This window comes from Salmo trutta, chromosome 14 (assembly GCF_901001165.1).
Source record: "Salmo trutta chromosome 14, fSalTru1.1, whole genome shotgun sequence".
Classification (NCBI taxonomy): Eukaryota; Metazoa; Chordata; class Actinopteri; order Salmoniformes; family Salmonidae; genus Salmo; species Salmo trutta.
The window spans coordinates 44,423,084-44,449,317 of record NC_042970.1 but is presented as its reverse complement, the minus strand read 5'-3'; the positions used below and the strand labels follow the sequence as shown (position 1 = coordinate 44,449,317).

General features: G+C 42.5%; 1 protein-coding gene and 1 long non-coding RNA gene across 5 annotated transcripts; one reads left to right on the top strand and one right to left on the bottom strand.

Annotated features, from left to right (window-relative positions):
- Nucleotides 1-172: 172 nt before the first annotated feature.
- Nucleotides 173-4,905, bottom strand: LOC115208185 (uncharacterized). 3 transcript variants are annotated; one of them, XR_003881105.1, is made up of 6 exons: nucleotides 4,186-4,905; nucleotides 3,796-3,978; nucleotides 3,346-3,433; nucleotides 2,958-3,107; nucleotides 1,913-1,999; nucleotides 173-1,789 (listed from the first exon to the last, which is right to left on the bottom strand). It is a non-coding gene; the product is annotated as an uncharacterized LOC115208185 (long non-coding RNA). The 3 variants fall into 3 exon arrangements; XR_003881106.1 differs by having other exon boundaries at nucleotides 2,958-3,103; nucleotides 3,796-4,905; XR_003881104.1 differs by having other exon boundaries at nucleotides 3,796-4,904.
- Nucleotides 4,906-5,560: 655 nt separating this feature from the next.
- Nucleotides 5,561-15,272, top strand: LOC115208183 (WD repeat-containing protein 82). Of its 2 annotated transcripts, none has more exons than XM_029776043.1 (9): nucleotides 5,561-5,895; nucleotides 6,355-6,455; nucleotides 6,825-6,891; nucleotides 6,978-7,077; nucleotides 7,210-7,326; nucleotides 13,652-13,807; nucleotides 14,125-14,194; nucleotides 14,458-14,600; nucleotides 14,744-15,272. In XM_029776043.1, the coding sequence occupies exons 1-9, from the start codon at nucleotides 5,735-5,737 to the stop codon at nucleotides 14,771-14,773; spliced, it is 945 nt and encodes a 314-aa protein (XP_029631903.1). In that variant the 5' UTR covers nucleotides 5,561-5,734; the 3' UTR covers nucleotides 14,774-15,272. The 2 variants fall into 2 exon arrangements, with proteins under 2 accessions (XP_029631903.1, XP_029631904.1); XM_029776044.1 differs by lacking the exon at nucleotides 5,561-5,895 and adding an exon at nucleotides 5,928-6,063.
- The last annotated feature ends 10,962 nt before the right edge of the window (nucleotides 15,273-26,234 follow it).

Below are 26,234 nucleotides of genomic sequence, written 5' to 3'. Positions count from 1 at the left end.
ATTTGTCCATTTTTACTTTTCAAAATTATTCCAGCTCTGTCAAATTGCTGGACGGCCATTTTCAGGTCTTGCCGTAGATTTAAGTCCAAACTGTCACTTCGACATTCGGGAACATTCACTGTCTTCTTGGTAAGCCATAACAAATGGGTTGAATACTTATTGACTCAAGATATTTCTGCTTTTCATAATTTATTTGTAAAAGTTTATAAAAACATAATTCCACTTTGACGTGTGTGTGTGTGTGTGTGTGTGTGTGTGTAGGCCAGTGACAAATCTCAATGTAATAATTTTAAATTCAGATTGTGTTACAATGTGGAAAAAGTCAAGGGGTGTGAATACTTTCTGAAGGCACTGTACACTCCTCTATGTATTTAGTTGGATAATGATGCTAAAAACCGAAAATGATTAATTTGGCTCTGTATTCTAGCATTTTGGATTTGAGATGTTTCATTTGAGTGTTTTCATATGTTTTACTGTTTAGAAATGAAAGCACTATGTATCTAGTCCCCCAATTTTGAAGGTGTCATAAGTATTTTGACAAATTCACCTGTAGTATTAAAGTAATCAAAATTGTAGTATTTGGTTGCATTCCTAGCATGCAATGACTACATCAAGTGACTACAAACTTCTTGGATGCTTTTGCGGTTTGTTTTGGTTGCGTTTCAGATTATGTTGTTCCCAGTAAAAATGAATGGTAAATGTATTGTGACATTTTGGAGTCACTTTTATTGTAAATAAGCTTATGTTTCTGAACACTTCTACATGATTGTGGATAATGAGTGAGAAGGTTTAGGCAAAAAGATCCTACCCCGAAGACATTTGAACCTCTCACCATGACCAAGAAGAGAGGTTTGCATTTTTGTCGTTGTTGAGGAGCATCGTTCACTCTCATTATTCAGGATTCATTCATGATTATCCATAATCATGGTAGCATCCACAATAATGTGCTGTTCAGAAACATATTTTATTCTTACTTACAATAAAAGGTGACTCCAAAATGACAATACATTATTCACCATTCCTATTGGGCAAATCACAACCAAACTGCAAATGCATCCAACAAGTTTGTAGTCACTTATGAAAATACCTTCAAATAAAAGGTGCCATTCTGTACTTTCGCCTCATAACATTTGATGTCATCCAAGATGCTAGAGTATAGGGACAAATGTACATATTTTAGCTTCACTGTCCAAATAAATACGTAGGGGAGTGTATATGGAAATGTACCCCCTTTAACATGTTAGCCCTCACAGGGACCCTCCTGTGCCTCTTGTCTTCCAAGCTCTCAGGTCCCAGACAGGACAGGAGCCAAGAGCAGAGTGGATTACACACAAACAGACATTTAATGGGACCTCTGCTCACTTTTTTTACATGTATTTTTATTGGCATTTATGATCTCCTGTATGTATTGATATTCTAGTGATGTTGGAGGCTAAATAAGAAAGTCTGGGTTTTTTTCAAACGTGCCTTTGTACTGTGAATGAGAGAGTGTGTGGCTTTTTAAGAGTTTCTGTCAGGCCTTAGCTCTTGGACTTGGTCAACCATTAGGTCAAGGGTCACTTGAAGTGATGACGCTCCGTATTTCTGATTTTAAGAGTCTTCTGTATCCTGTCTGCTCTGCAGAGGAGCTGCTGATGCATCATTCATCTTTCTTATCTGGAATGGGGATCTGCAGTCGTCGCAGGGTGCTGGTGGTGAAGTACTTCATCAGCAGGGGGCAGTGATATCACTGGCAGTGTGCCTTGTTTTGTTCCAATCCCAGCCTCGGTAACAAACCGTCCAGCAGTTTCTGAAGTAAAAAAACAAAGCCCATCATTGCATGCCAGTGCAGTTAACTTGACTGGTACCAAAGAGGTCTAAAGCTTAGGCAACAATTTGTTGTAATGCATCTATATTGTGAAGTGGTGTTTACCTAAGGTGGATGTTTTTGTCCAGTGGGAGTATTTGTGGTCCCCAAGGATATGACATCCCAGAGCGTATGCCATATGGATCCTCACCCCTATGAGCAGGAGAGAATGGATGACGCAAGAGACACAGTGAACAGGTTGCTACGCTGGTTCACAAGGTGGTTAAAAAATGGTGCTACTATTAAAAGGAGCATAGTGTCTTCTATGACTTAGGTTAATGTGAGGTATTAGTGTGTAGCAGACCCCTCAACAACACGAAGACTAAAGAACGATCTGTTCTTTTTGAAGGACTTTTTACTGACTCGAGTTATGATAAAAAAATTCTGATTTGACTCGTTCGTTTTAAGTCGTTTGTTTGAACCGCTGGCCGCAATGAATTCTACAGCGGGATTAATACGCGCTCCTCCGTTGACGTGCTCAGATCAACAACTGTCGGGTCATATATTCTCGCAAGTTCTACACAGCTTTGTAGAACCAAAACGTACACAGCCTCTGCTCATCGAACTTGAGAATGAATCATTTGGGACGCTGCCGTTCGCAAACAATATTGCGCTCATCACGAGCAATGCGTTCCGCCAAGACTCGCTCGCAATCTAGTCGAGTTGCGGCCACAACTCGTTTCAAATGTACCGAGAGATAATCGTATTTGCATGCCTAGCAATCAACAAATGTACATGGTCTAAAGCACCCTTGTACAAGTCTCAGTCACAAATGACAGCTCCAATAAGCCCCTTATGGTGAATGAGAGGGCTTGTAGAATCATGACTATTTTGAGTTTTCAGTTCATCATTCGCCGGTAAGGGTCCTGTGTTCTCTGGGCATTGCTGACTCAATTGAACAAAATAAGTCTAAAAATGTGTTCTTTTGACTGAATGAGTCGAAAATATTAGTCTGTAAAAAGACCCGAACTTCCCCCACTAATGAAGACAGGTTCCATGTCATCTTTTTTGCATTCATGTTATATAGCAATCAGTTAGGATGTGCGAGGTGACTGCAAAAACAGGTGACCTGGAACCACACCAGATTCAATTACTTCAGAAGTGTCGCTACCTGTGATGGGCTGGAGCGCCACAAGGCTGCAGCTGTTGCTGCTGTCCAGGATGCGTACTGGGTCACTGCCCCTTGGGCCTGCCGATTGGCCTGCACGTTAGTCACTCCCTCGCCGCTGACACTCACCCTGTACACAGGACTCAGGCCTATCTGAGAGGGGTTATGGGCCGTTAGGTGTATACAATTACACAATACATTATGTACAAATATAGGATCTATAACAGATGCTAACTTCAAAACCTGAAGGACGTTGCAGTATCTGCTGAAAGCCACCGATACAAACATGACAGGAGTTGTGCACTATTGTCAATGTGTCACTAGAAGACTACAGCCATTGCCAGAATTTGGTAAGAAGCTTATGATATATTGTTCGAAAGCAGTTTGTTACCTTGAAGTGAGCCTGAGCCCAGGTCAATTCTCTCTCTATGAGGGTTGTCAAATCATCCCCTCAGAGGGAACAGGCCACAGCAGCAATGCTGCATGGGGGAATAGGGAAAAAGGAAGATGACTGAAAGCGTAATGAAACCAGGAAGTAGCATGAAATTCAGAGGATATGTCACTGCTTGTTAGATACTACTGCACTGTCGGAGCTAGGAACACGAGCATTTCACTACCCCCGCAATAACATCTGCTATGTGTATGCGACCAATAAAAGGTGATTTTAGGTGTGAATCGAGCACAATAACCCTTGGGTCCAGGGCCAGACACATCACCGCTGCTCCAAGAAAACTAGGGAGCTATTTGTCAACGGCAGGGTCATTACAAAAACTCTATGGCATATGATGTGCTGCCTGGATCCTTAAACTAAATCTCTAAACACATATAGACATCCACACACCAATATTTCCTCTCCACTTGGTGTTTTTTGTGGAGGTTTTGTACATAGTCCGGTGCTTCCTCAGTCCTTCAGTGTCCCTGTTGTCTTCTCGTCCAATCCAAGGCGGACTTTCAGCTGGGAGTGGGGCTCAGCTCTCATGCCATCCATCACCTTGGCAAGGACTGGAAGACGCCCATAATATTCCTTTGACCCATTTATGGGGAAGATTATTGGATTTAAATCACAGTGATTTTTGAAAACACCTCAGGGTATTAAGTTGTATTTTTTACTAGTGATATTCAAATGAACAATCTCTTTCATGATATAATCATTGACTGTGTGTTTGACCATATAAGCCTTATGTACCATAATGTAATAGGCATGTAAATACATTGCCTCAACACCCAATACCTTGAACAGAAGCTCCATATGGCTTATTGATGACAGCGAGCTCTGGGTGTGGGAGAATCAGACCTCTTTTGAAGGTGCTTGGCCAGAACGTCGGGGTGAATATTACGTCACTAGTACCTAGTTCGAATCCAGGCTGTATCACATCCGGTCGTGATTGGGAGTCCCATAGGGCGGCGCACAATGGTCCCAGCGTAGTCCGGGTTTGGCCGGAGTAGGCCGCCATTGTAAATAAGAATTTATTCTTAACTGACTTGCCAGGTTAAATTTTAAAAAATACGAGTCGACTAGCATATGAACGCGGCAACTGACACCGAGGATAAGGGAGTCTCTTCTGACCAGTTGCCTTTCCTTTCTGTTTTTCCAGGCGAACTTTGCGTGAAGGTCGATGGTTCTCAGATTCGGTCTGTTGTCAGAGTCAGACCCTGGTCCTGGTGCCTCTCGTCTCGATGCAGAAGCATGTGTCCGCGTGAGCAAGGATGCTGGTGCTCCCCTCGATATGTGACACAAATTGCTCGTTCTCCCTGAGCGAATTAGCGTTTCACATGTGCTTATAACATCATTATTACAAGTCAGCGTTCCCGTCCTGTAGTTGTTTATGACAACTAGCCTACTTTAAAGATTTTTATAAAGCGCATTGCGGCTTGTCTGAAGCTAAAAACATTGGATGGCGCCACAGTGGTGGTTGATTTCTTCACACCGGAAATTCTGTATATTGACTTCCCTTTTTTTCCAGATTCGCACAAACACGTGAATGAATCTACAACGTTAGAAATGCTGCAGCTGAATGGATATCCAGTCTGAGCTATGCAATGTGCGAATAGGCTACGCAAATACTTTCATAATGCATAGTTATTTTGGAGTTGAGGCTAATCGTTTTGGGAATATTATTGGAGGGAAGGGAACATTATATTCCGTCAGTGGGCACACGTGTGTCATGAACAACATTATCGTGAACAACAATAGTAGAATGGTTTGCCTTAAAATTAAAAGTCCCTCATTGAAACATGTAAACTGATACAAATAGTGGAATGAAATTGCACTGTGGATGTATAAGACTTCAGAATTGCATTGGGGAATACATCTACATTTATGTATTGAGTTTTCATCAATATTAGCGCCACACCCACACCCTATGGATCTTGGCACCCACAGAACACAACTGTGAAGAGTTTACAAACATTAGCATTGTAGCGCTTATTGAAGGACTTTAAATGTGGGATATTAACTCATTATTGATGTTTGTTGAATTTATATAACATTCCAATTTTGTTTAATATTCTAGTCCAAGTGTGGCATGATTCAATTATTTTTATGAGTTTACAGCAGATTTAATGGGGAACTTTTATTTTGAAGTCAACCCGCAGATTCCACTCTTGCTGCTCAAACTAATGTTGTTCACGACACACCACACATGGCTCGACATTCAATGGGCCAGCCTGCAAATTCCGACCTTGCTGAGATGTCAGTCCACCATTCTGTCCTCGTCTAAAGAGTGATTAAAAAAATGAAAGATAACATTGATTGATGTCCAAATTCTGCGGGTGCCGAGATGAAGATTACGGACAGCGTGTTGCGAAGTTTTAGGGTTGCTAGGACATTCCGGGAGAATTCGCAGAAAGTCAACTGTGTGGACTACAACTCGAACGGCGAGAGCGCAATATCTAGTAGCGACGACGACTCCATTGTTTTATATGACTGTCAGGAGGGAAAGTGAGCACAATTTTATCTTGTTTCATCAGCTGCAGTTTGCATGCCGTAACCTAAACGTGCACAAAACAGGCTAGAAGACACATTTTTTATGTGTGGGGCCTGTTGTTTGGGAACATCCCCGAGCTCTAGTCCCACATGGAGGTCGATTGTTCAAGTGGGCAAAAAAAGGTGTCCGAAAATATAATAATTCATGTTGTATTACAATTATAATCCAAGGCTGGAAAATTATATACCCATCAAGGCATGGTTAATAATACCGTACAGTTTAAATACAAATAGTTGGCATAGAATGAAGATTATTTTATTAGAAGAAAACGGAAACACATTGCATTACATAACCACAACATGTATAACTTTGACATAAGTTACTGTGAATGAGAGAGAATCAAAGCTTTAATGTACCGTGTTGTCAAATTGTCTTGTGTCATCATGTCCCCTTCTGCCCTCACCCCACTTCAGACCAATACGGACCCTGTACAGTAAGAAGTACGGAGCAGACCTTATCCGGTATACACACGGGGACGCCAACACAGTGGTCTACAGCTCCAACAAACTAGATGGTAGGAATTTCTGGAAGTTGTATAGCTCTAATGCTGCTTTTACACAGGCAGCCCAATTATGATCTTTTTTCCACCGGTTGGTCTTTTGACCAATCACATAAGATATTTTTACAGCAGATCATTTTCAGAGCTGATCTGATTGGACAAAATACCAACGAGTGAAAAAGAATATCAGAATTGGCCTGCTTGTGTTAATTGGCTTGACTGCACAATGTTATTGTATGCAGTGTTTTCCCTGTATTTTATAAAGTGGGGCGCAAAGATGCTAAAAACATGATGTGCTGCTTCCATAAAATTAAATCAAACACGTGTTTGTGTCAGTTTTACAAAAGTATGACCTCACTCACGTCCTCTCTGTGACTCATCCAGATACCATCCGATACCTGTCTCTCACTGACAACAAGTACATCCGCTACTTCCCTGGGCACACGGATAGGTGAGACAACACTTTTGAGGGATTCATATGCAGTTAATGGTTGTTTGGACACTCACATTGATTACACACTGTGTGGATGTTGTCAGGGTTGTTGCTCTCTCCATGTCACCGGTGGATGACACGTTTATCTCTGGTTCCTTGGATATGACCATACGACTCTGGGACCTGCGCTCTCCAAACTGTCAGGTGAATAAGAGCAGCCTTTAGAAGCCACGATTCTTTCACTGTGCTCTTTAGATGAGCTTGGGGAAAGACGCATATCATCAATGTGTTTTATGTCATGTAACAGGCCTTGAAATGTGTGATTCTTTGTCTTAGGGTCTTACTAATCCTTTGGGGAAGCCTGTTTGCTCCTATGACCCCGAGGGCCTGATATTCGCTGCTGGGGTTGACTCTGAGGCGATTAAACTGTACGACCTACGCTCCTTTGACAAGGTAACATTGAAAATGTGTGTGGAATGTATTAGTGTTTGCAATGTACTATTTGTTTATTATGTCTGTTACAGTGCCAGTCACAAGTTTGGACACACTGATTCATTCAAGGGTTTTTCTTTATTTGTACTATGTTCTACAATGTAGAATAATAGTGAAATAACACATATAACACATGTAGTAACTAAAAAAGTATTAAACAAATCAAAATAGATTTTAGATTCTTCAAAGTAGCCACCCTTTGCCTTGATGACAGCTTTGCACACTCTTGGCATTCTCTCAACCAGCTTCACCTGGAATGCTTTTCCAACAGTCTTGAAGAGGTTCCCACATATGCTGAGCACTTGTTGGCTGCTTTTCCTTCACTCTGCGGTCCAACTCATCCCAAACTATCTCAATTGGGTTGAGGTTGGATGATTGTGGAGGCCAGTTCATTTGATGCAGCACTCCATCACTCTCCTTCTTGGTCAAATAGCCCTTACTCAGCCTGGAGGTGTGTTTTGGGTCATTGTCCTGTTGAAAAACAAATGATAGTCCCACTAAGCGCAAACCAGATGGGATGGCGTATCGCTGCAGAATGCTGTGGTAGCCATGCTGGTTAAGTGTGCCTTGAATTCTAAATAAATCACTGACAGTGTCACCAGCAAAGCACCATCACACCTCCTCCTCCATGCTTCATGGTGGGAACCACACATGCGGAGACTCATCCGTACACCTACTCTGCGTCTCACAAATACACGGTGGTTGGAACCAAAAATTTGAAATTAGGACTCATCAGACCAAAGGACAGATTTCCACTGGTCTAATGTCCATTGCTTGTGTTTCTTGGCCTAAGCAAGTCTCTTCTTATTGGTGTCCTTTAGTAGTGGTTTCTTTGCAGCATTTCGACCATGAATGCCTGATTCACGCAGTCTTCTCTGAACAGTTGATGTTGATATGTGTCTATTACTTGAACTCTGTGAAGCATTTATTTGGGCTGCAATTTCTGAGGCTGGTAACTCTAATGAACTTATCCTCTGCAGCAGAGGTAACTCTGGGTCTTCCTTTCCTGTGGCGGTCCTCATGAGAGCCAGTTTCATCAGAGCGCTTGATGGCTTTTGCGACTGCACTTGAAGAAACTTTCAAAGTTCTTGAAATTTTCCAGATTCACTGACCTTCATGTCTTAAAGTAATGATGGACTATCGTTTCTCTTTGCTTATTTGAGCTGTTCTTGCCATAATATGGACCTGGTCTTTTACCAAATAGGGCTATATTCTGAACACCACCCACCCATACCTTGTCACAACACAACTGATTGGCTTAAACACATTAAGAAGAAATTCCACAAATTAACTTTTAACAAGGCACACCTGTTGAGAGAATGCCGAGAGTGTGCAAAGATGAGATGGCGCCGGAGGGGATGGCTGCCATTTTATGGGCTCTTAACCAGCCGTTGAATTTTGTTTGTTTTTTCGCATTGTTTAACTCATTTTGTACATAATGTTGCTACTACCGTCTCTTATGACCGAAAAGAGCTTCTGGACATCAGAACAGCGATTACTCACCTTGAACTGGACAAATAATTTTTCTTTAACTTCTATAGGCAAGCGTCCCACCCCTGGTACACCCTATCAACAGCAGGTGAAATATCAAGGGCGCCAAATTTGAAAACAATTAAATGTCATAATTCAAATTTCTCAAACATACAACTATCTTACACCCTTTGAAAGATAAACATCTCCTTAATCTAACCACGTTGTCCGATTTTCAAAAAGGCTTTACGGCGAAAGCATAAAGTTAGATTATGTTAGGACAGTACATTGAAAATAGCTGTGTGTAATGTTTTGTCAATGCAGACGGGCGTCACCAAAAGCAGAAAACCAGCTAAAATTATGCACTAAGCTTTGACAATCTTCATCAGATGACACTCCTAGGACATTATGTTAGACAATTCATGCATTTTTTGTTCTATCAAGTTCATATTTATATCCAAAAACAGCATTTTACAATGGTGTTGATGTTGAGAAAATATTTTCCCTCCAATACCGCCAGTCAATCAGCACAACAAATTAAATAATTACTATTCGAAACCATTGGTAAAATATTATATTGTCATTCAAAGAATTATAGATTAACATCTCGTGAACGCAACCGCATTGCCAGATTTCAAAATAACTTTACTGGGAAATCACACTTTGCAATAATCTGAGTACTGCGCTCAGAAAAATAGGCTTGGCGATACAGACTAGGCGCCATGTTGGAGAGATCTAAAATCAAAAATACTATGTAAATATTCCCTTATCTTTGATTATCTTCATCAGAAGGCACTTCCAGGGATCCCAGGTCCATAACAAATGTAGTTTTGTTCGAAAAAGCTCATAATTTATGTCCAAAAAGCTCCGTGTTGTTAGCGCGTTCTGTAGGCTACTCAAAAACATGAACGACGCCCGCCGGACTTGTCTTCACCAAAGAGGGGAAAAAAATGTTTACGTTCGTTCAAACATGTCAAACGTTGTATAGCATAAATCATTAGGGCCTTTTTCAATCAGAACTTCAATAATATTCAAGGCGGACGATTGCATTCTCTTTTAAAACGTATTGGAACGAGAGTACCCAAACATGCACTCGCGCGCCAGAGTAGTATAGGCCATCCGCTTATGACCAACATTCTAAGCCTCTCGCTCGGTCAGTTTTCACAGTAGAAGACTCAAACCACTTTGTAAAGACTGGTGACATCTAGTGGATGGCATAGGAAGTGCTCAATGATTAATAAGTCCCTGTGTGTTTCAATGGCATAGGCTTAAAAGTAATTCAACACATCAGATATCCACTTCCTGTTAGAATTTGTCTCAGGGTTTTGACTGCCATATGAGTTCTGTTATACTTACAGACACCATTCAAACAGTTTTAGAAAATTCAGTGTTTTCTATCCAAATCTGTTAATAATATGCATATCCTAGCTTCTGAGTTGGTGTAGGAGGCAGTTAAAAATGGGCACATATTTTTTTCAAAATTCTCAATACTGCCCCCTAGCCCCAAGAGGTTTTAAGGAGTCGGACGAGAGGGATTTACTCCAGACACCCAACAAGGCCCTCATCCTCATCATTCGCAGGAGAAAGAGATGGAGATATCGCAGAAGGAGATCAGGGTGCCTTGTGAGGATCCGGCGATGAGTGGCTAATCTGCCTTTACCATCGGTATTATTGGCCAACATACAATCGTTGGATAATAAAGTGGACGAACTACAAGCACTTATATCCTACCAACAGGACATTAACTGTAATATCTTATCTTTCACAGAGTCGTGGCTGAACGACGACATGAATAACATACAGCTGGCGGGTTATACACTGTATCGACAGGATAGAACAGCAGTAAGACAAGGGGTGGCGGTCTATGTATATTTGTAAACAACAACTGGTGCATGATATCTAAGGAAGTCTCAAGGTTTTGCTCGCCTGGGGTAGAGTAGCTCATGATAAGCTGTAGACGACACTATCTACCAAGAGAGTTTTAATCTATATTCTTCATAGCTGTCTATTTACCACCACAAACCGATGCTGGCACTAAGACCGCACTGAGCTGTATACGACCATAAGCAAACAGGAAAACGCTCATCCAGAGGCAGCGCTCCTAGTGGCCGGGGACTTTAATGCAGGGGAACTTCAATCCGTTTTACCTCATTTCTACCAGCATGTTAAATGTGCAATCAGAGGGGAAAAAACTCTAGACCACCTTTACTCCACACAAAGAGACGTGTACAAGGCTCTCCCTCGCCCTTCATTTGGCAAATTTCACCATAATTCTATCCTCCTGATTCCTGCTTACAAGCAAAAACTAAAGCAGGAAGCACCAGTGACTCTGTCAATAAAAAAGTGGTCAGATGAAGCAGATGCAAAGCTACAGGACTGTTTTGCTAGCACAGACTGGAATATGTTCCGGGATTCTTCAGATGGCATTGAGGAGTAAACTACATCAGTCACTGGCTTCATCAATAAGTGCATCGATGACATCGTCCCCACAGTGACTATACGTACATACCCCAACCAGAAGCCATGGATTATAGGCAACATCTGCAGTGAGCTAAAGGGTAGAGCTGCCGATTTCAAGGAGCGGGACTCTAACCCGGAAGCTTATAAGAAATCCCGCTATGCTCTAGGGACCAACCATCAAACAGGCAAAGCGTCAATACAGGACTAAGATCTAATCTTACTACATCGGCTCCGACGCTCGTCGGATGTGGCAGGGCTTGCAAACTATTACATGCTACAAAGGAAAGCACAGCTGCGAGCTGCCCAGTGATACGAGCCTACCAGACGAGCTAAATTACTTCTATGCTCGCTTCGAGGCAAGTAACACTGAAACATGCATGAGAGCATCAGCTGTTCCGAACAACTGTCAACATTCACAAGGCCGCAGGGCCAGAAGGATTACCAGGACATGTACTCCGAGCATGCGCTGACCAACTGGCAAGTGTCTTCACTGACATTTTCAACCTCTCCCTGTTTGAGTCTGTAATACCAACATGTTTCAAGTAGACCACCATAGTCACTGTGCCCAAGAACACTAAGGTAATCTGCCCAAATGACTTCCGACCCGTAGCACTCACATCTGTAGCCATGAAGTGTTTTGAAAGGCTGGTCATGGCTCACATCAACACCATTATCCCAGAAACCCTAGACGCACTCAATTTGCATACCGCCCCAACTGATCCACAGATGATGCAATCTCTATTGCACTCCACACTGCCCTTTCACAGCTGGACAAAAGGAACACCAATGTGAGAATGCTATTCATTGACTATAGCTCAGCGTTCAACACCATAGTGCCCTCAAAGCTCATGACTAAGCTAAGGACCCTGGGACTAAACACCTCCCTCTGCAACTGGATCCTGGACTTCCTGACGGGCCGCCCCCAGGTGGTAAGGGTAGGTAACAACACATCTGCCACGCTGATCCTCAACACGGGGGCCCCTCGGGGGTGCGTGCTCAGTCCCCTCCTGTACTCCCTGTTCACTCATGACTGCACAACCAGGCACGACTCCAACACCATCATTAAGTTTGCCAATGACAAAGCAGTGGTAGGCCTCATCAACGACGAGACAGCCTATAGAGAGGAGGTCAGAGACCTGGTCGTGTGGTGCAATCACAACAACCTCTCCCTCAACGTGATCAAGACAAAGGAGATGATTGTGGACTACAGGAAAAGAAGGACCGAGCACGCCCCATTCTCATCGACGGGGCTGTAGTGGAGCTGGTTGAGAGCTTCAAGTTCATTGGTGTCCACATCACCAACAAACTAACATGGACCAAGCGCACCAAGACAGTCGTGAAGAGGGCACGACAAAACCTATTCCCCCTCAGGAGACTGAAATGATTTGGCATGGGTCCTCAGATCCTCAAAAATTCTACAGCTGCACTATCGAGAGCATCCTGACTGGTTGCATCACTGCCTGGTGTAGCAACTGCTTGGCCTCCGATCGCAAGGCACTACAGAGGGTAGTGCGTAGGGCCCAGTACATCGCTGGAGCCAAGCTTCCTGCCATCCAGGACCTCTATACCAGGCGGTGTCAGAGGAAGGCCCTAAAAATGTTCCTCTAAAAATTGTCAGATTCCAGCCACCCTCGTCATAGACTGTTCTCTGTGCTACTGTACGGCAAGCGGTACCGGAGCGCCAAGTCTACGTCCAAGAGGCTTCTAAACAGCTTCTACCCCCAAGCCATAAGACTCCTGAACATCTAATCAAATGACCATTTGCATTGCCCCCCCGCGCTGCTGCTGCTGCTCTCTGTTTATTATCTCTGCATAGTCACTTTAATAGCTCTACCTACATGTACACATTATCTCAATTACCTCGACTAACTGGTGCCCCCGCACATTGACTCACAAGGCCTCACTATTGTTATTTTACCGCTGCTTTTTAATTATTTGTTCATTTTATTTCTTTTTTTGTTGGTATTTTTCTTAACTCATTGTTTGGAAGTAAGCATTTCACTGTAAGGTCTACACCTGTTGTATTTGGCGCATGTGACAAATACGATTTGATTTGAAGCTGTCATCAAGGCAAAGGGCAGCTACTTTGAAGAGTCTCAAACATAAAGTATATTTTGATTTAACACTTTTTTGGTTATTACATGATTCCATATGTGTTATTCCATAGTTTTGATGTAGAAAATAGTAAAATACAGTAAAACCCTGGAATGAGTAGGTGTATCCAAACCTGTGTGTGTGTGGGTGCGTGTGCGCGTGTGCGCGTGCGTGCGGTTTTACCGTTAGAAAATGTGTATGATGATCGCCCTCAGTTGTGAGTTGCTGTGGTGATGTCAATTTGTTGTTTACTTGTGTTCAGGGCCCATTCGCCTCCTTTGAGACTCTGTTTAGCCGTGTCTGTGAGTGGACTGGACTGAAGTTCAGCAGGGACGGGAAGCAGATTCTCATCTCTACCAACGGGGGTGCTATTCGGATCCTAGATGCCTTCAATGGATCCGTGCTGCACACTTTCTCAGTGAGAGAACCGTTACCACACTGCACTGATAGACCTGAAGTGCATATTCTTCACACGCATATCTACATCACAGGAGGTTGTTAGCACCTTAATAGGGGAGAACGGGCTCATGGTAATGTCTGGAGCGGAATTAGTGGAATGGTATTAAATACATGGTTGCCATGTGTTTGATGCCATTCCATTTGCTCTGTTCCCGCCATCATTATTAGCCGTTCTCCCCTCAGCAGCATCCTGTGATGCACATAGCTGTGTCTAGTAAACACATAGTTGTTTTCGGACTGGCTGAATCAAACGTGTCTCCCCTGTGTGTTCTGCAGGGCTACAACAACAGTAAAGGCATTTCATTGGAGGCCTGCTTCACCCCAGACTCAGACTTTGTCATGATTGGTAAGCCCGACACCTCCAATTCCCATCATTAGGACTTAGCAAACTAGGCTGTCTTACCCAGCCCTCCCTGATCCACCAAAGTCTGTCAGAACAACTCAACACAATTTCAAGTCTGAAGCACTCAAGCCAATTCCTGAGTCACCAATTAGCCATTTGACCCTATGAACTGATATTATTACTCTGCCTATCAGTCCATATGTTTGTCAAACACTTCTCCCCCAATCCATAACCACCTAACCCTCATGTTGTCCTTTATGCCCCAGGTTCAGAGGATGGGAGGGTCCATGTGTGGAGTACAGAGAGTGGGATGAAAATAGCTGTTCTGGACGGGAAGCATTCAGGACCAATCAACACGCTGCAGTTTAACCCTAAATACATGACGTTTGCCAGCGCCTGCTCCAATATGGTGAGAGACACACACACACACACACACACACACACACTTTCATCAGCCTAAACACACCCACACACCCATGCTTAGACACATTCATTGTCTCTAATTTTCCCCTGCCAAAATCTACCACACGCTTTCTCTCTCTCTCTTTGCAGGCGTTCTGGCTTCCCTGTGTAGGAGACTGATAAAGGTGTGGGACCACAGAGACAAACTGTCAGAACACTGGACTCTAACGCCTCCATATGAAATTGGAAGCACATTAAGGCATTGGTGGAAGGGATTCTACTGACGATTAACCACGAGGAGAACTGTCACTCTGTAAACTGATTTATTTGCCAAATGGGAAGGTTACATGAGGGAATCACTAGAGCTGTGGGAGACAGTAGTTATTGTCCACTGTGACAGGTGCTGGTTGAAAAGTTTTTATATGAGTAGAGAATACCCGTGGTGTACTACTGACAAACACTTGTTTTTATATATTTTGTTTTTTTCAACTGTGATTCTGAAGAAGGTGCCACAATGTATTAATTAGCAGACAATTATGACCTTTTAACTTTTTAATAGAGTGACAACTCCAATCAAGTATGCATTTTAACTGTGGAGACATGTTTTATTGGGAATTCAATTTGTTTATTTTGTACTGTTTATTCAGAAAGTATTAAAGTGTTTTACGTCTAATGTACTTAAACTGGTGTTTTTCATTGGTGAAAACGATATGTGTGCGTGCACATACTGTACAGTGTATCTGTGGTAGAATAGTGGGGCTCTGTTGAATAATGTATAGAACCTTGGACTGTGTACTCACAGCTTACTGAATTATGGATGGTACCATCACAGGTACACACTCATCTTTCTCTCACCACCTTGCGACGACCTGGCGACGAGAAGTCAGCTTGCAGGCGCCCAGCCCACCACAAGGAGTTGCTAGAGTGCGATGGGCCGAGAAAATGGGTCTCCCGGGTCACAGCTGGCTGTGACACAGCCTGGGATTGAACCTGCGCTACTCGGGAGACCCCTTTGATACTGAATGTTATCAGATCTTCAACCAAAACATATTAGATACAGGGAACCTGAGTTTACAAATAACAAAACAAAATGTATACTTATTTTATTTAATTAACAAAGTTATGCAACACCAAATACCCCTGTGTGAAAAAGTAGTTGCCCCCTTACACTTTAACTAGTTGTGCCACCTTTAGCTGCAATGACTGCAACCAAATGCTTCCTGTAGTTGTAGATCAGTCTCTCACAGCGCTGTGGAGGAATTTTGGCCCACTCTTGCATGCAGAACTGCTTTAACTCAGCGACATTTGTGGGTTTTAAATCATGAACTGTTAGTTTCAAGTCATCCAGGTCCTGAGGAAGCAAAGTATCCCCAAACCATCACACTAGCACCACCATGCTTGACCGTTGGTATAAGGTCCTTAATGTAGAATGCTGTGTTTGGTTTTTGCTAGACATAATGGGACCCGTGTACATCACTGCCACGGAAGTTGGTTTAGAACGAACTGTCTGCTGCCAGTGCAGAGGTGCCAGCTGAGCAGCAGCAGAGAGAGGACACGGGAACCTCATCCTAGAAGACAACCTTGGAGGAGAGGATTTTGAAAATCTTACTGCCAAAGGATGTCGCACCAGACAGGAATCCATGGTAATTGTACTCTTGGGTAGGCCTAGACACACGTTTAAATGACAACAACCAAGAGAATGAACTAAAGAGAAAAAAGGAAAAGACAGAAGAAAACAGCAAACAACAATGCAATTTATTTATTTATTTTTATAATACATTTAAAACAAAGGACATCAAGGACAACTGAAATCATAACAGCAATGCCTACTTTATATGTTTGTGTGCATGTCTGGCACTATTACATGTGTGTGTTCTTGTATGTGTTTATTTGAATGAGAGTGTGTGTATATGCATGTGTACAAACACCTGCACCGCATCAGCCTCAGGCAAACCGGCATTAGTTGTAAAAACTGCCACTTACTGTCATTCAAATGTACTTTCATTATGTTTTATTTTGACTTTTTTTTCCTTTATCTTTTGACCATCATTCTCTCTCTCACACAGCAACTCCACTCCCACTTGTCTCCAATTCCACATACCAACCTTCAGCTTCCCTCAGCCCATCCCATCTATCTCTGCTGGCCACCCACTTCGCATTTCTATGCAACGCAAATCTTTCAACTATGCTATGATGTTTAACGTACAGTTTCAATCTATCTAATCGGATAGAATCTACAGATTGCGTGTTGAAGATAAATACTTTTACTAAGAGTATTAGTAATTGACTGACCCGGTCTCTCCAGATCTCCTAACAGTACTATTTCTAGGGTCAATTTTAGAACAGTGCTATGCATTTTCAGCCATTCCTGAACCTGAGACCAGAAACAGGCTACCTGAGGGCAATACTAAAATAAATGGTCTATTGATTCTGTATCCTCACAACAAAATCTGCAGAGCTTCGATGATTTTATGCCCCAAATATTCAAAATTCTGTTGGTGGCAAGAGTTCTATATAAAAAATTTAGCTGAAAAGCACAAAGTCTTGAATCTTGCGTTGTTTTATATATCAACTGTACCATGGAATCGGTACATCAAAAATCTCTTCCCAGCTATTTTGCAATCTGTATGGCACAGTTGTCAACATCCTGGTCCTCAAATGAAACTGGTATACTTTCCTATTTATGCTATTTTTATTCCTCTGCCAGTTTTGATCCTTTATATTGGGCAGACAGACCATTTCCCTACCTCCTCCCGCTGCCACCCGCCTCCTCCATTTTGGGGGCAATGCTGTAATCAATTGGTTGTACTCTTGGATTGAGCAGACCTTCCCGTACAAGTCTGATAACGCCATAAAGGACATAACTCTACCATTACAATATCATTTAAGAACAAAATACCCTTTTCAAACATCTTTTCCATAAATACAGGTATTTTATCAACCAGCACATTTGAGTTCAGCCATAATATTTGTTGTAATATTTGTTCTATCTTTTCAGGGGGGTGAAATTGAAATTGTAGCCAGCTCTGCAATGCTTGTTTGAAAAAGACAGATACTTTGAAAAAAGTATCATTTTCAATTAATCAAAAATGAGACATGGCAATCTGCACAAAGGCAAAAAGGCCATTTTTAACAATGGATGAGCTTTTCTTATTAATCTACTTGAGAACCATTTAGGGTTCAAATAAAACTTTTGAATGAGTGAAGCTTTTAGAGAGGTTTAGTGCTTTTATATTTAATCATCTCAACCCACCCAATTCATATTCATTATATAGGCTCATTTTATTTTGTCTGGTTTAGCGTCCCAGATAAAGCGAAATATTTTTTGCTCATATGATTTGAAAAACGAATCATCAGGAGTAGGCAGCGCCATAAGTGAGTAAACTGAGATATGTCTAAGGAGTTAATCAGGGCAATTTTTCCATAAATAGGCAGGTATTTACCTTTCCATGGTTGCAGGATCTTGTTTATTTTTACAAGTTTTCTATTGAAATTCATTGTGGAGAGCTTATTTAATTATTTTGTGATATGAATACCAAGTATGTCTACTTCACCATCAGCCCATTTTATAGGTAAGCTGCAAGGTTATGTAAAAGTTATATTTTTTAAGGATCCAATACGTAATATTGTACACTTATCATAATTAGGTTTTAGTCCAGAGAGTACAGAAAAGTTATCTAGATCTTTAATGAGACATTGCAGGGATCTAGCTTGCGGACTTAACATAAAACTTGAGTCATCGGCATACATGGACACCTTTGTTTTTAAGTCTTGGATTTCTAATCCTCTAATGTTGTTATTGGATCTGATTTCAATAGCTAGCATTTCGATGACCATAACGAATAGATATGGTGACAGTGGACACCCTTATTTATCTCCTCTTGACAATTCAAAACTCTCTGAGAAGGAGCCGTTATTTATTATTTTACACCTGTGGTTGCTATACATTATCTTTACCCATTTCATAAGAGAATTCCCGAAATTGAAAAAATCCAGGCATTTATAAATAAAATCCAGTCTTACTTTATCAAATGCCTTTTCAAAAATCTGATATAAATACCATTCCTGGCTTCTTATATGTTTCATGATGTTCTATTATTTCTAGTAGTTGTTGTATATTATCTCCAATGTATCGTCCATGTAAAAAAAACCTGTCTGATCAGGATGAACAATACCTGGTAAAACCCTTTTAATTCTGAGTGCTATGCATTTTGCTAGTATTTTTGCATGACAACATTGAAGTTTAAGGGGCCTCCAGTTTTTTAGATAGACCGGGTCTTTATATTTGCCATCTGGGTCTTGTTTTAATAATAGAGAAATCAGACCTTCCTGCTGAGTACCTGACAGACTACCATTTCTATAGGAGTAGTTAAAACAATCTAACAATGGAGCTTTTAGTATCTAAAAAAATACTTGATATACCTCTACCGTTATGCCATCAAGCCCTGGGGTTTTTCCAGACAGAAAGGATTTAATAGCCTCAAAAAGTTCTTCCTCTGTAATTTGGCCTTCGCACTGATCTTTCTGTACATTTGTTAATTTTCCATTTTTTATATTATTTGAAAAGAATTCCTTACCGTAATCTTCATTCAGTGGGAGAGGATGAGACGGAAAAGAGAACATCTGCCTAAAATAATTAGCTTCCTCTTTTAAAATATCATTCAGAGAATCATAGATGACTCCGTCTTCAGTAACGAATTTGTGCAAATTCTTTTTGTTAGCGTTCCTGTACTGGAGATTCAGGAAGAATTTTGTGCATTTTTCTCCATATTCCATCCAGTTTGCTTTATTTTTGTAATAGATTACATTAGATCGTTCTTGAATAAGTTCCTCACGTTCTTTTTGTTTTTCCTCTAACTTATTTTGTATTTCTGTAGTATCATTTTTTATTGCTATCTACCTGCACTATTAGTTTATGGATTTCCCTTGTTAGTCTTGTTTCTTTAGCCAGAAACTGCTTTTTTATTATTGATGAATATTGAATTGAATGTCCCCTGAAGGTACATTTAAAGGTATCCCAAACAATAAGGGGATTTGCTGAACCTATATTATACTGGAAAAATTCAGTTATAAATTATTTTGTCTTAGTTAAAAATAAGTTGTCCTCCTGTGATTAAATTTCCAATATCCCCGTCCACGTGGAAAAGTTACTAGAGTTATGTGAATGCCAATTAGATGATGATCCGATCGCATTCTGTCTCCTATTGTAACACTCGTCGTTGAAGGGGGACCAAAACGCAGCGGGTAAAGTGCTCATCCTCTTATTTATTAAAGAAAACACTTAATCAATACAAAACAAACAACGAAAACAGTCCAGTAAGGTGCATAGACTATACTAGAAACAACCACCCACAAAACCCAGTGAAAACAAACACAACTAAATATGGCCTCCAATTAGAGACAACAACCAGCTGCCTCTAATTGGAGGTCATTGACAAAACTCACATAGAACTAGAAAAGCTAGAAAAACATAGAAATAAGAAAACTAGAACCTAAACCCACAATACCCAACCACACAAAACAAACACCCCCTGCCACGCCCTGACCAACTACAATGACAAATAACCCCTTTTACTGGCCAGGACGTGACAGTACCCCCCCCCCCCAAAGGTGCAGACACTGAATGCACCTCAAAACAAAACCCACAAAAACAACCCCAAACCTAAAGGGAGGGAAGGGAGGGTGGCCACCGTCAACGACGGTTCCTGGGCTTCACCCCCCCCCTTTCCCAATCCTCCCACCATGGAGGTGGCTCTGGCTCTGGCCGTAGCTCCCGTTCAGCAGACTCTGGCTCGCTGGAGGCCCCTGGCTGGGGAGCGTCGCTGGAGGCCCCTGGCTGAGGGGCGTCGCTGGAGGCTCCGGACTGTAGGCCGTCTCTGCAGGTTCCGGAGTGTAGGCCGTCTCTGTAGGCCGTCTCTGCAGGTTCCGGAGTGTAGGCCGTCTCTGCAGGTTCCGGAGTGTAGGCCGTCTCTGCAGGTTCCAGAGTGTAGGCCGTCTCTGCAGGTTCCGGAGTGTAGGCCGTTTCTGCAGGTTCCGGAGTGTAGGACGTCTCTGCAGGTACCGGACTGTAAGACGTCTCTGCAGGTTCCGGACTGTAGGACGTCGCCGGAAGCAATGGACGGGGTACTGTCGCCGGAAGCTCTGGACCGGGAACTGTCGCCGGAAGCTCTGGACGGGGGACTGTCGCCGGAAGCTCTGGAAGGGGGACTGTCGCCGGAAGCTCTGGAAGGGGGACTGTCGCCGGAAGCTCTGGACGGGGGACTGTCGCCGGAAGCTCTGGACGGGGGACTGTCGCCGGAAGCTCTGGACTGGGAACTGTCACCGGAAGCTCTGGACTGGGACTGCGCACTGGAGGCCTGATGCGTGGGGCTGGCTTAGGAGGCGCCAGACTAGTAACCCGCACCACAGGGCTAGTGCGAGGAGCAGGAACAGGACGTACTGGGCTGGGCAGGCGCACTGAAGGGCTGATGCGTGGGGCTGGCTTTGGAGGCGCCAGACTAGTAACACGCACCTCAAGGCTAGTGCGGAGAGCAGGAACAGGACGTACTGGACTGGGCAGACACACTGGAGGAAGAGTACGAGGAGCAGGAACAGGATACACTGGGCCATGAACCCTCACCGGCGGTCTGATGCTTGCAACTTGCATCACCGGTCCTGGCTCAATGCTGGCTCTAGCATGACATCTGTGAGGAGCTTTCACCAAGCGCACCGGGCTGTAGCTGCGCACTGGCGATACCGTGCGTATCTCCGCATAACATGGTGCTTGCTTGCTCCGTCGCTCCCCATAGTAAGCACAGGTGCTTCTTCGTGCCCTTTCCTCCAGTACCTCTCTCCGGAATCTCGCGTCAAGCTCTTCGCTTGATTCCTTGACTGGCTCCTCTTTGCTCCACGGCTCTCCCCTGTACGCCCGGGAAGTTAGGTCAGGGCTCCCCCGACTCAGCCCAACTCCCCGTATGCCCCCCCAAAACACCACACAAAACAAACACCCCCTGCCACGCCCTGACCAACTACAATGACAAATAACCCCTTTTACTGGCCAGGACGTGACACCTATTAAAACTTTTTTAACCTTTGATTCAAGAGAAAGAGACAAGAAAGTAGTCAAGACGACTAGCTTGATTAAGTCTCCTCCATGTATATCTCACTATGTTGGGGTTTTTTAGTCTCCAAATATCCACTATTCCTAATGTGTCCATAATATTTGTGATTTCCTTAAGGGCACGGTGATGATAGTTTGTAGAGTGATTACTTTTACAGTCCATTGAGGTACTTAACACTGTCTTATAGTCTCCAACCATAATGATTAGATCATTTGTTGCCTGTAAGTTCAATAAATTGGTATAAAATGTTTTCAAAGAAGTGTGGATCATCCTGATTTGGACCATATAGATTAATGAGCCAAATCTCTTTTTCGTCCACTTTCATGTTCAAAAGGATCCAACTTCCTTGCGAATCATTCCTGATTATTTGCACATTCAGATCGAAATTTTTGTTAATTGATATCATCACACCCTTTGAGTTCCTTTGTCCATGACAGAAAATTATTTCACCACCCCATTCCTTTTTCCACACAATTTCATCTAAGGATGTAGAGTGAGTTTCCTGTAAACAGTTTATGTTATATTCCTTTTCTTTTAGCCATGTAAAGACTGATCTTCTTTTTATAATCTGCCAAACTGTTACAATTATAACTGGCTATACTTATTTCACCCCTTACCATAACTAGATACTATTCTCAGTCTAAATTGACCATGATTAGTGCTTGTAAAGTTACTGCCATCAGAGGTATTATTACAGTCAAAACTAGAGCTTTCAAATGTCTGATATTTAGAATTTAAGAAATAAATGTTTTTATTCCCTTGCCTGTTTGCCTGTGAGCCAATGCCACAGATGTTAGAAAATTGAGACAAATGATGTGTGCAACAAATCTGAGTAGGTTGATGTGTATGATATTGGATATTATATAATGAGAGTGTGTATGATGTCTGTATAAGAGTAAGACTATAATGTGTGATGTCCAAATAAATAATAACTCTGCCAATTTGCATGTTTGAGTGTCTATGTGTGTAGCCTTAATATTCATAATTGTAATCCATCTCGTATCACCATAATAGTTGCATCATCATTACCTTTAACATAATTGAAAAACACATCCCAGCATTTCCATAGCAATTGACGTTTTACATGATCATGAAAGAGACCTTGCATTACTCTAGAGACAGCTTCACTACAGTACAAATGTATTCCGTACAATATGTTATTATTCCCCAATGCCCCTATTTTGATATCTTACCCTTGCTTTTTGTAAACATATATAAACTTGTAGACAAATACATAAAAAAGATAGACAAACAATAAACACATTAAATTATAAAACAGTTCTCGACAATAGCGAGAGAGAGGGAGAGAAGAGAAAAGAGATAAAGAGAGAGAGAGAGAGTGAGAGAAGAGAGCGAGATCAGGTGTGTGTGTGTATGTATAAGTCCGTATGTGTAAGCAAGCATGTAGTTGAGTACGTGTGTGTTCATATCCACTTCATAATGTTCAGATATTTTAAACAGTTCCCATACCTTCTTTTTTTTCGTAACCTGAAGTCCCTGTAGAATTTAGTACAGCCACGGTGTTATGGAGCTGTCTCGGAATAGCTGTCCATCTATAAAGAGTTTGTCCACAATGATAAAGGCATGCCTACCATCCATCCTTTGTTGTCTTTGTACCGGATAGTCTCTTACGACGTTCATTTATCTCCTTTGGAAATTGGTCATTGAGACCGAATTTAGTCGCTTTAAGCTCCCTTCCTCTGCTTTTGATCAGCTCCTTTTGTTGGTAGTGTTCAAATTTTGCAATGATCGGTCGGGGACCCTTGGTCTTGTCGCTCCGAGCTCCAAGTCTGTATACTCGGTGGAAAACCACCTTGTTTACAGTATCTATAGGAAGTTTCAATGCAGATTTTATGAATTCTCTGATCGCGCCCTCTGGATTATTGAATGCGTCCTCAGGAATGACAGAAAAAAATAGATTTTCACGCATGCTACGACTTTGTATGTCTAGTAGCGTCTCCTTCATCACCCTGTTTTCCCTGAGTAGACAATCCATGTTGGAATCGTGTATTTTTACCTTGGCTGTGTGTCTTGTTTTCTCTTTGGAGCTTGAGAATTTCACTCTGGCTGAACTCCAAACTCCCCCTCAGCCCTGCTACCTCCTCACACAACTTTTCCATTGGTGCATGGATTCCAGCCAGAGCACTAGCCTCTACCTCAATGGTAAGTAAATCGTCCGTGTCTGTAGATGAATCTGTTTTTATTTTTTTTGTTGGTTTAAAGTTATTTTGTGAGGTGGTCGGATCTTTCCACGAAGGAGTATGTTGTTCCTCCATAGCGTAACGCTGTTGGTACTAATCGATTTCCCTCAGGATCTGCTTGGTATCCAGATTGGCTCTATACTCCAACCAGTTGTTTTACGAAAAGATAACAATGAATCTTTCCCACGACGACGACAGGTGTCTGTAGTACAGCCAGCTAGCACTCGCGGAATCCACACATCAACAAAAAAAGGAACACAAACTTGCAGTCCCAGCCGTAAAGGCTAACTGCGTTGTGGAATCCTTAGTAACAAAAGTTTAGTTCGGATTACAATCGATTTAAACCGAGTGTAGACAGTACAGTGTCCTGTACAATTATCTTGATCGCCCACTTGAGTTTATAGTTTACCCATTACTCACCTTTTTACCACTACATCACTGATAGTAATACAGAATCGTAAGAAATATTGCAATAATTCATGTGAATGTGATAATACGATCATCTGTGTGCTCCGTTGATGTCTGTTTGTGCGGAGCTTGATTATTAATGCCTAGGATTACAAATGTGAACACTGTGTAATTTGAGAAGATAACTATCTATGTAAAGAGTTGATGATTTTATCCATTTCATCATTACAACTGATTGAACAGTTGCTGATGCTACGTGTCAGTGTGAATCATTTCTCATATTTCGCCCCTTTCAGGGGTATAACATTACAATTGTATAGCTAATAGGCTATGTGTCTGTAGAGCAACTGAGATGAATGAACCGACAACAGCCAAGGTGATAATGGCTGGGCTCATTTCTGCTTGTTTTTGCTGTTCTCCAAATAGCAATTTAAAGTTGTTTAATTACATAGAAATGCGGTAAATTAGCTTCAACTTTCCAAAAAATGGTTTGTGGGTTTACTAACACGTGAGTTCTAGTTTGTTGGCTATAACGTTAATATGGTGACAAAGATGTAGTCTGTGTTGCAGTTAGTGGTTATGGTATGAAGGTGGTAAGGGTAGGTAGCAACACATCTGCCACACTGATCCTCAACACTGGAGCCCCCCAGGGGTGCATGCTCAGTCCCCTCCTGTACTCCCTGTTCACCCACGACTGCATGGCCAGGCATGACTCCAACACCATCATTAAGTTTGCAGACGACACAACAGTGGTAGGCCTGATCACCGACAACGACGAGACAGCCTATAGGGAGGAGGTCAGAGACCTGGCCAGGTGGTGCCAGAATAACAACCTTTCCCTCAACGTGATCAAGACTAAGGAGATGATTGTGGACTACAGGAAAAGGAGGACCGAGCACCATTCTCATCGACGGGGCTGTAGTGGAGTAGGTTGAGAGCTTCAAGTTCCTTGGTGTCCACATCACCAACAAACTATAATGGTCCAAACACACCAAGACAGTCGTGACAAGGGCACGACAAAGCCTATTCCCCCTCAGGAAACTAAAAAGATTTGGCATGGGTCCTCAGATCCTCAAAAGGTTCTACAGCTGCAACATCGAGAGCATCCTGACTGGTTGCATCACTGCCTGGTACATCAATTGCTCTGCCTCCGACCGCAAGGCACTACAGAGGGTAGTGCGAACGGCCCAGTACATCACTGGGGCTAAGCTGCTTGCCATCCAGGACCTCTACACCAGGCGGAGTCATAGACTGTTCTCTCTTCTACTGCATGGCTAGCAGTACCGGAGTGCCAAGTTTAGGACAAAAAGGCTTCTCAACAGTTTTTACCCCCAAGCCATAAGACTCCTGAACAGGTAATCAAATGGCTACCCAGACTATTTGCATTGTGTGCCCCCCCCCCAACCCCCCCCAACCCCTCTTTTACGCCGCTGCTTCTCTCTGTTAACCATATATGCATAGTCTCTTTAACTATACACTCAGGAACATACTACCTCAATTGGCCCAACCAATTGAGAGAGTCCCATTAATTTACATACTACCTCAATTACCCCGACCAATCCACAGAGTCTCGTGTTGACTCCAATGCTTCCCACAGTTGTGTTAAGTTGGCTGGATGTCCTCCTTTGGTGGATCATTCTTGATACACACGGGAAACTGTTGAGCGCGAAAAACCCAGCAGCGTTGCAGTTCTTGACACACTCAAAATGGTGCGCCTGGCACCTATTACCATACCCCGTTCAAAGGCCCGTAGTTAAAACTTTTCTCTTGCACATTCACTCTCTGAATGGCACACATACACAACCCATGTCTCAAATGTCTCAAGGCTTAGGAATCCTTCTTTAACCTGTCTCCTCCCCTTCATCTACACTGATTGAAGTCGATTTAACAAGTGACATCAATACGCGATCATAGATTTCACCTGGTCAGTCT

What these genes read in the sequence shown, in the direction of transcription:
- LOC115208183 (XM_029776043.1), top strand. Translation starts at nt 5,735, where the DNA reads ATGAAGATTACGGACAGCGTGTTGCGAAGTTTTAGGGTTGCTAGGACA. An exon ending in CCGTGCTGCACACTTTCTCA is followed by an intron (nt 13,808 to 14,124) that starts GTGAGAGAACCG and finishes TGTGTTCTGCAG; the next exon opens with GGCTACAACAACAGTAAAGG. An exon ending in CTCAGACTTTGTCATGATTG is followed by an intron (nt 14,195 to 14,457) that starts GTAAGCCCGACA and finishes TTTATGCCCCAG; the next exon opens with GTTCAGAGGATGGGAGGGTC.